Source organism: Colletes latitarsis, chromosome 6 (genome assembly GCF_051014445.1).
Source record: "Colletes latitarsis isolate SP2378_abdomen chromosome 6, iyColLati1, whole genome shotgun sequence".
NCBI classification, from domain to species: domain Eukaryota; kingdom Metazoa; phylum Arthropoda; class Insecta; order Hymenoptera; family Colletidae; genus Colletes; species Colletes latitarsis.
The window spans coordinates 20,045,447-20,053,782 of record NC_135139.1 but is presented as its reverse complement, the minus strand read 5'-3'; the positions used below and the strand labels follow the sequence as shown (position 1 = coordinate 20,053,782).

The 8,336-nt window shown below is 46.9% G+C and overlaps 1 protein-coding gene across 1 annotated transcript; it reads left to right on the top strand.

Annotated features, from left to right (window-relative positions):
- The first annotated feature begins 5,157 nt into the window (after positions 1 to 5,157).
- On the top strand, positions 5,158 to 7,808 carry Croc (forkhead box protein crocodile). Its single transcript, XM_076766253.1, has 2 exons — positions 5,158 to 7,091; positions 7,306 to 7,808. Exons 1-2 carry the CDS (start codon positions 5,734 to 5,736, stop codon positions 7,430 to 7,432), a joined length of 1,485 nt encoding a protein of 494 aa, XP_076622368.1. The 5' UTR covers positions 5,158 to 5,733; the 3' UTR covers positions 7,433 to 7,808.
- Positions 7,809 to 8,336: the final 528 nt, after the last annotated feature.

Sequence of the window (8,336 nt, the reverse complement as noted above, 5' to 3'; positions counted from 1 at the left end):
AATTATATTTAGTTGCAGGGGGCAATTACAATCATTTTTGGTCATTACACATACCCCCGAAATCCTACGCATTTTCGAGAAAAAAATTCGAGTAGATACTGAAATTTTTAGACGAAATTAAAAAATTTTCAAATCGTTCTGAAAAATTTATTTTCGGTTGCGGGGGTCAATTACAATCATTTTTGGTCATTAGACATACCTCCGAAATCCTACCCACTTTCGAGAAAAAAATTTGAATAGGTATTGAAATTTTTAGACGAAATTAAAAAATTTCAAATCATACTAAAAAAATTATATTTAGTTACAGGGGGCAATTACAATCATTTTTGGTCATTACACATACCCCCGAAATCCTACTCACTTTCTAGAAAAAAATTCAGTACGAATGGAACTTTAAACGTTAATAACTTTTTAACGAAACCTCCATCAACAAATTAGTATTCTTGTTTTTCGTCTTATTTTGACCTCTAGAATCTCCCATTAAAATTTTTCCCAGGGGTGGCCGAACACCCTGTATCAACATAGTCTCGTATTAGAAAAGTAGAGTCAACTGTAGCGATTGTCACTCCATCATCGTGTAATATAAACAATAGTATTCACTATCAACTTATCAACGTTGAATACAATCAACATACTTCAACCCAGCCTAGTATTAGAAAAGTAGATACCACTGTAACGATTGTCAGTCTCTAACCGTAAATTAGAAGCGACGTTGTTCGTTATCAACTTGTCAACAGCGAATATAATCAACGTATATCAACATAGTCTGGTATTAGAGAAGTAGATGGATCTGTAACGATTGTCAGTCGCCTGCCATAAATTAGAAACAACTTGAATACAATCAACGTACGTCGTCGACTCGTTGCCAGGAAAACGCAAACAGCTGAAAGAACCGTCAGGCTGCTGCCACGGAGTGCAATCAACGTTCGTCCACGTCGTTTGTAGCGAAACGCAGCCAAGGAGAGGACTTCGATTCCCCTGGTTCTCGTATCCTTTTGAACGGCACTTAGCTCGACGATTGTTTGCAGAAGACGAGCACCGCGTAACAGTTTTTTTCATCGCGATTCGTGGACAGCGTGCGTCACAAAGAAAATCTACTTTCTTTTAACGGCGGATTGACGCAACCCGAACCCCGCGGAGGCCTCGAAATTCCCGGTTTATTGTTTCTGTCGGGTAAAAAAGAGCGTTCCCGTCGCATGGGATAGGTCAAGGCGAACGTTTATTTGTAAAAGCCTCGAAATTTCTTAAACACCTCGCGAAAGCTGCTTGTCGGCGAATCAACGTGAAACGAGGTAAAAAATTATTATCGTTCTTGTCTCCGCGTAGGGGAGAGTGGGGGGTGGTTGTTTCTACTCGATGCGTTTAATGCTATCAGCGAAAATGCCTGATTTAAGAAATAGGATATTAATAAACAAGAAATTTAAAGTTCCGCTTTCCGCAATCCAGTGATTAATTTATGCGAAATTCCTAACCTTTTTCGCGTAAACTCCGATCTAGTAAATCTGAATTCCAATCAGGAGCATTCTCTCCAGCTTTCCAGAATGTGTCGGGCTCTCGAAACGATGCTAATCCCGATTACGAGCCGAAACTTTGCCTGTCGATCTTATTACACCGAGCCGTGGAAATCCGATCTTAGTAAATATGGCGGTCACGAGGCGTCTTATCGGATTCTGGGCAAACAATAAAGACGAGCGTGAGTCATTGAGTGGCTCGCGTTTTGTCCGGCAAGGCCAAGCGAGCAGACCGAGTTAATTAAGCGCGGAAAAGTCAACAAGAAAATGAGAAGAGCGTCACGCAACGTCGACGGTGTCAACGACGATCAAGATGGCGGCGCTGTGCAATTCGACGCCACGAATCGCGTACACCTTTCCTTTTCCAATGGGAAAAGGGGGCAACAGGATGGCCTTATCAAATGGATTAGCCGCTAGAGAAACGCCCGGGTTCCGGCGAACGACGAATTTAGATAGAACGCAAGCAAAAGACAATTAAACTTTGGCCGGAAGTTCGAAAGCGTTTCGCGTAGCCCCCGGGCTGACGGCAGAAAGAGAGGGGCAGAGGGGTTACGGGGGAAGAAGGGACCGAATCGAAACATCTACATCAACGTCGTTTCATTTAAATGAAAATTAGACGCTGTGGTCCCGACGTCCATCGATTTTTCCTTGCACAGCGAGCCTCGTAGAACTGAATAGAAAACTGGCGACGATCGCCAGCTGGAAATTCCGTCCTTCGGTTTTAAAGAGTTTTAAAATCGAGTGAGAACGTTTCGAGAAAAGGGAAATTTCGATTCCACGTAAAAAAAAAATTTGTCGACGATCCTAAGATTAGACCGTGTTGATAAATAAAAAAATTAATACAGTGGCGTAATTTACCGCATCTGTGTTAAAGGTTGCTACGGAAGTGTAATAGTTGATTTATTACGCTGTAAAATCTAATTTTAATCCTTTCAAAACCGACGGTAATGTACGCGTACAAAGGTATTTTATAGTCAATAATTTAGTGATTTATAATATAATTCTTAGACGGATTTTACATGCGTATACGTATAGTTATGGAACGATCTTTCCCCGATATACATCGTATATTTACAATTTATGTTTCTGAAACGATTATTAATAACGAAATCTGGGGAAAAGTTGAAATTTCTCTTCAAGCAGTGTTTTCCAAAATGGAGGGCGAAATACGTGGACAATTAGAACATTTCTTTCCGTTAACTACCGCGGGAGTATATTTTCCTGGTGTTATTTTAAAATTACCACACGGAAATTATCTTTTCTTACGTAAGGGTCTTCTCAAAAGTTTGAAAACCACCAAAGTGATGATCCAAGGGGGAAAGAATCAAGGAAAAATGATGCTACTGTATGATATTTGCCAGAATCGAAATAATATTAGAAAATGGCGGAAGATCGCCTGGGCTCGCGTCGTCGATTGGGATTCGTGATGGCGGATAGTTGGAAAATTTGTCGCCGATGGCGCAGCCGAGGTCTTCGCGAAACCGTAAACGAAAAAGTGGAACATCGCGGCGATCGAAGATATTTTGAGAACCTGAATAGAAGTTCGGGCGATTCGCGGAGGAGCGGAGAAACGACAAGATGGAAGCCGAGGTGTCCTCTCGAGTGTTTTCGCAAGGCTGGAGTCGAACCCTTGGAAAAACAGACGCCAAATTGAATCCCTCGCCTATAAGAACGTGATGTCCCACCCTTATCTATATAACTCTACCACTCGAGCCTCTTTCGTCGGGGTTTCTCGAGTTTCTTCGTCCACAGATTACACACCTATCTGTATTTCTCGAGGAAAAACTGTCGCCTACGAATATTTTACGCTAAATCGATTTTCTAAAACGTCGATCTTCCTCAGGCGATTATCCATTGTTCGAAAATCGATTCTTACAAATTAGGAAAAAAATTGAGAGGTAATTCGTACGAATCGCGCGCCTAAAAAATAAAAATCCTTTCTTTCGTTAGTTCTCTATGATTATAAAGAATATCCGTTTCTATATATTAGTTTCTGAACTCGCTACCATCGAATAAATGGCTAGTAAACAGTAATTAATTTATGAATTTTTTACGAATTGATTTCTTGCAATGTCTCAAGTATAAATGTGCAGATTGAATTCAAAGATTTTTAAGCGTACGAGAGATACAGTGATAGCGAGATACGTGTGACTTTTGTCTCTTAATTGCACGTGTCCTGGCGAAGCAATTGAGGTCATTATCGTTTGAAAAGTGTCGGCGAATGCAAACATTGTTAACTGTCCGATGGTACCAAGTATGAATATAAAAGTATATGTGTCAGGGAAACAAATGTACCTACGAGTTCTACTCGATGCTTGCGCGCCAAGCGTGAAACAATATTCAAACGGTGATCAAAATTTAATCCATATTACTTGTTTATTAAGTTAAATTATCTTGTTGCAAACAAAGACTCCAATAAAATTTATTACGCTCTTTTACTTTACCCAGAAACAGAATGAAAATATATAAGCAATTGTACGAAATTAAACAGGGGCTAGCATTGATATGAAACACAAAACTATGTTTGGGAACGCGTGTTCTTTATCACCGAAGTTCATTCAAAGAATTAATACATCTTCACGAACGGAAACGTGTCGTTGAAGCGTGGGTAAATACGTGATATTCCCGATACTCCCGAACGTTCAATTATATTTCCGATCGTTGTAAATTATTTCGAAACCGTTCCGCGTTAAACGTATTACTCACTTTTGTCATGTCCGGTACTAGGTGGCACACAGCGTCCCTTGAAAATCATGTACCAAAGAATAATATTAATTTCAGTTAAAGGTTACAATAACGTCGATTACTTTGCTCCTTTACTCTGATTACTCGTGTCGTCAACTCGATATGTATCTCTGATATTTTTGCACCAATTTAAATAAAACTTCCGGCACTAAGGGAAGTACCCCTACCACCAGCGGCAAAAACAATTATCCATCGAAAACTCCGGCCGCCTAGAACGAAATCTCTCACTAGATTAACACTCTCAGAAACCCCGTACGAACGCAAATCGATAGGATCGAAACACCACGTGGTCGACCGTGTCACTTCGTGGGATTCCCCTGGCGTTCCTCGGGGGGACCAGCCGGTGCCCGAACAGCCCGCAGAGGCTCGAGAACGTCCCCGTTCAGGCCGAATCTATCCGCCACGACCTTCGCCGGATCCCGTCGAATCCGTCGATCCGACGTCGTAAAAGTATCCGACGGCCAGTGGGAGTCGCGATCACGCGGTAAAAATTTCACGAGGCTCTCACACCACGCGGGGCGACACGTTTCGTTGTCTCGCTTTCGTTGCGTCGGCCCTGCGAGAGTCGCGAGGGCGTGACTAGGTTAGGTGCGTCGCTCGATTGTTGGCACCGCGGGTCGCAGAGGCGTCCCTGCTCGCCTCGTTACGAGACGGCGCGCGATTGGTCGCCGCCCGTAGGTGGAGTCACATGATCGCCGTAGCGGCGACGCGATTGGCGGAGGCGCGAGAGGCGGCAGACCGGTGACGCGTACCGTTGATTTTTCGAAGAGAGGCGCCACGCCACGGGTCGCGCAGCCGTGCTCGCCACGACTCCGAAACACTTCGCTCGCTCGCTAGGCCGAGGCCCCAGTGTGTTTTTACTCGGGGTTGAGTAAACTCCGGCCTGTTGTGTATCATAATACGCGTGCACGCGGGTTTACGGGTTAGCCTGGCATCGACCACCGAATCGCACCCTCGTCTCGCGCCAACGCGCCGCCCGTCTTCCTCGGCCGTCGGGGAGAGTAACTTTCCACGGAGTAGACTCAGATATTCCCGAAGCGTCAACAAAACACCGACTAACGAGCAAACGAACCCGCCGTCTCCGTCCCGCCGACGGAGAATCAATCGACGACGATCCGTCATCGATCGACCTGATGGCTGCCACCGTGTACAGTTCGCCCTCGCGGAAGGTTGAGTGAGTGACCGCGTACCGTACGCTCGATCGAATCGCGCGATCGAACGAGATCCCGCGTCACGATCGGGTGTAGAACTCGCGAGACAGTGTGAATCCGCGTAAGTGATCGTCGGGGAACTGTGAGTGAGAAATCGCAACGACCGCAAAGAGAGAATCCAGGCTAACGAGGATGTCGGGAGAATACTGAAGTTGTTTCGTGAACGGGAACGCGAAAGCTCGTGGCTGGTAGCCGTCGAGTCCTCTTCCGGAAGGATACTCCCTCGCTACGAGCGCGTCGACGAATTCTCGAACGCGTCAGCGAAGATGCACACGCTGTTCGGCGAGCAGAATGCCTATTACCGGCACGCAACGGCCGTCCCCGTTGGGATGGGGACCCCGTCTTACCCGGGGGTCGGTGCCACGCCAGGATATTACGAGCAGTACCGGTACGGCGGGTACGCGACGGCGGCTGGTTACCCGGTCTCTGGTATCACCCAGCAACACATCCATCATCCGGACAAGGGCATGGTCAAGCCGCCGTACTCGTACATAGCTCTGATCACGATGGCGATACAGCACGCGCCCGAGAAAAAGATCACTCTGAACGGCATCTACCAGTTCATCATGGAACGGTTCCCCTATTATCGCGAGAACAAGCAGGGCTGGCAGAACTCCATCAGGCACAATCTCAGCCTGAACGAGTGCTTCGTGAAGGTGCCGCGGGACGACAAGAAGCCGGGCAAAGGAAGCTACTGGTCGCTGGACCCGGACAGCTACAACATGTTCGATAACGGTTCTTATCTGAGACGTCGTAGACGCTTCAAGAAGAAGGACGCCCTCAAGGAGAAGGAGGAGGCGCTGAAGAGGCAGGGCCTGGTGCCGGAGAAACGCAGCCAGGACGACGCGAAACCGAGCAGCATGGTCATCCAGCCACCGACGGACGCCGCGTCGAAGAAACTGGGCACGCTGGACGCGACCCTGTGCAAGCCGAAGCGGGAGCCCGTCAACGAAGCCGGAAGCCACTGCATGGCCGTGCAGGCCAAGTACAGTCTTCACAGTCCGATCCAGGAGGCGAAAACCACGGCCACGACGACGGCGGCCGTCGCGATACCCGGCCAGAGCGTCATACAGACGGCGCTCGGCCACCAGGTCCACCAAGCTCACCAGGTCCATCAGGACGCTATCCAGGACGTCTCGATGGGCCTGGATCCCACCAGTTTCAGCGTCGATGCTCTGATGACGACGCGGGAGAACAGCGCCGCGTTGATGTCCAGAGACAGCCAGCACCACGCGCACCACCCTCACGGTCTTCAGCATCCGCACCCTCACTCGCACTCGATCATGACGAGCAGAGAGTCGATGGGCGCGGGCGTGGTGTCCAGGGACCATTTGTCGTCCGTGTGCTCGACCACGACCACCACGACGGCCGCCGTCGCGGCGATGATGGCGACCACCGGATACGGCCACGGTAGCACCGTCTCCAGGAGCAACGGATCGCCGCCTGGAACCATGTACGCGCCCTACTGCACGCCAGCGACCGGTTACATAATGGAACACGCGGAATACAATTCGAGAAACCATAACAACACCGCGGGACACTCGCAATGGTACCAGGAGGCGGCCAGTCCCGACACCGCGGCCATTTACCAGGACACCCAATCGCCGAGCTGTCAGCTTTACAGGTAAGGTTGACCGAATCTTGTATCCGAACAACGAATCGAACATTTAAATATAGAATTTTAGCTTCGAGAATTGAAGAGATATTAAAAAATATTTCAGGGGTCATATAATCTGATGAATTATGTGTTTTTGTACGCATCGATTGGTCCTGATTTGCAAAAAGGGGGCAGTACTATATTTTCTCCGGTTAATTGTGGATTATTGGTGTTCTTTCAGATCCAGCCCACCCACTCCACTTTCGACGAGTGCGGCACCGTCCCCGCCCCTGTACCACAGATATTACCAAGACTGCAACACCGTCAACACCAGCGGCAATTTACCGATCACGCTGCACAAATACTGAGAATACCGAAATTCAAGGCTTCATCATCGGGGCCTTGAAGAACACCACGCCGATCACTATGACCCGAGCTTGGTGTACGTGAAGCAAGAGTGGATCCCCTCCACGGAGGAGCTCGCCAAAGAATGGAACTAGATAAGTCTTAGAATCACGATGAAATGGCGCGGAAGTGATCGGTGGTCTTCGATCGACCCAGAAGAAATTGTTCGAGTTACGCGATGAATAGCTGTAGATACTGTGGTTAACGAAAGCCGTGATGTGCCAGTAGTTCCCGTTTTCGAGTGACAAAATCGAGTGGCCAGTTAGGGGCAGCGATGGGGATATTATAAACGTAACAATTGTCGTTTGAAAGTCGGAATCACTGTATTTACAAGGAATATCCACGAAGTGCTTCACCCTCCATGTTTTTGATAACAATTTTTAGGTTTACAAAGCTCCAACAAGGGATCCTTACAGGCATTGATAATAGGATTAAATCAGATTAGAAAACGTAGATAATGAATATGTGACTTTGGAGTCAAATTGAGTTACAGAGAATTAATTATACAGCAACTGGTCATTTAAATCGAAAAAGCATAAAGTAGTGGTGAAGATGATTCCACTTTTGAGGTTAGATTCCCTTAATCTTAAATTAGTGTTACCACCATAAAAGATTCCTTATTTGTAACAGCTTTGTAAACTTTGCAAAATTTTGTCAAAACCCAAAAGGGGATTCGAAGATATTTCTTGACAGAACCATAGCAGGCACAGCAACGACGTCAACGAATAGAAGCAATTATTAGCGATTCCGTCGAAGAAAATGTTTACCGTCAAGTATTCCCAATAAACTCGACTCGTCTAAACCCTGGTTGATTTCCACTTCGATCATCGATACGAAGTTATTCGTCACGTTTCTCTGTCCACGCGA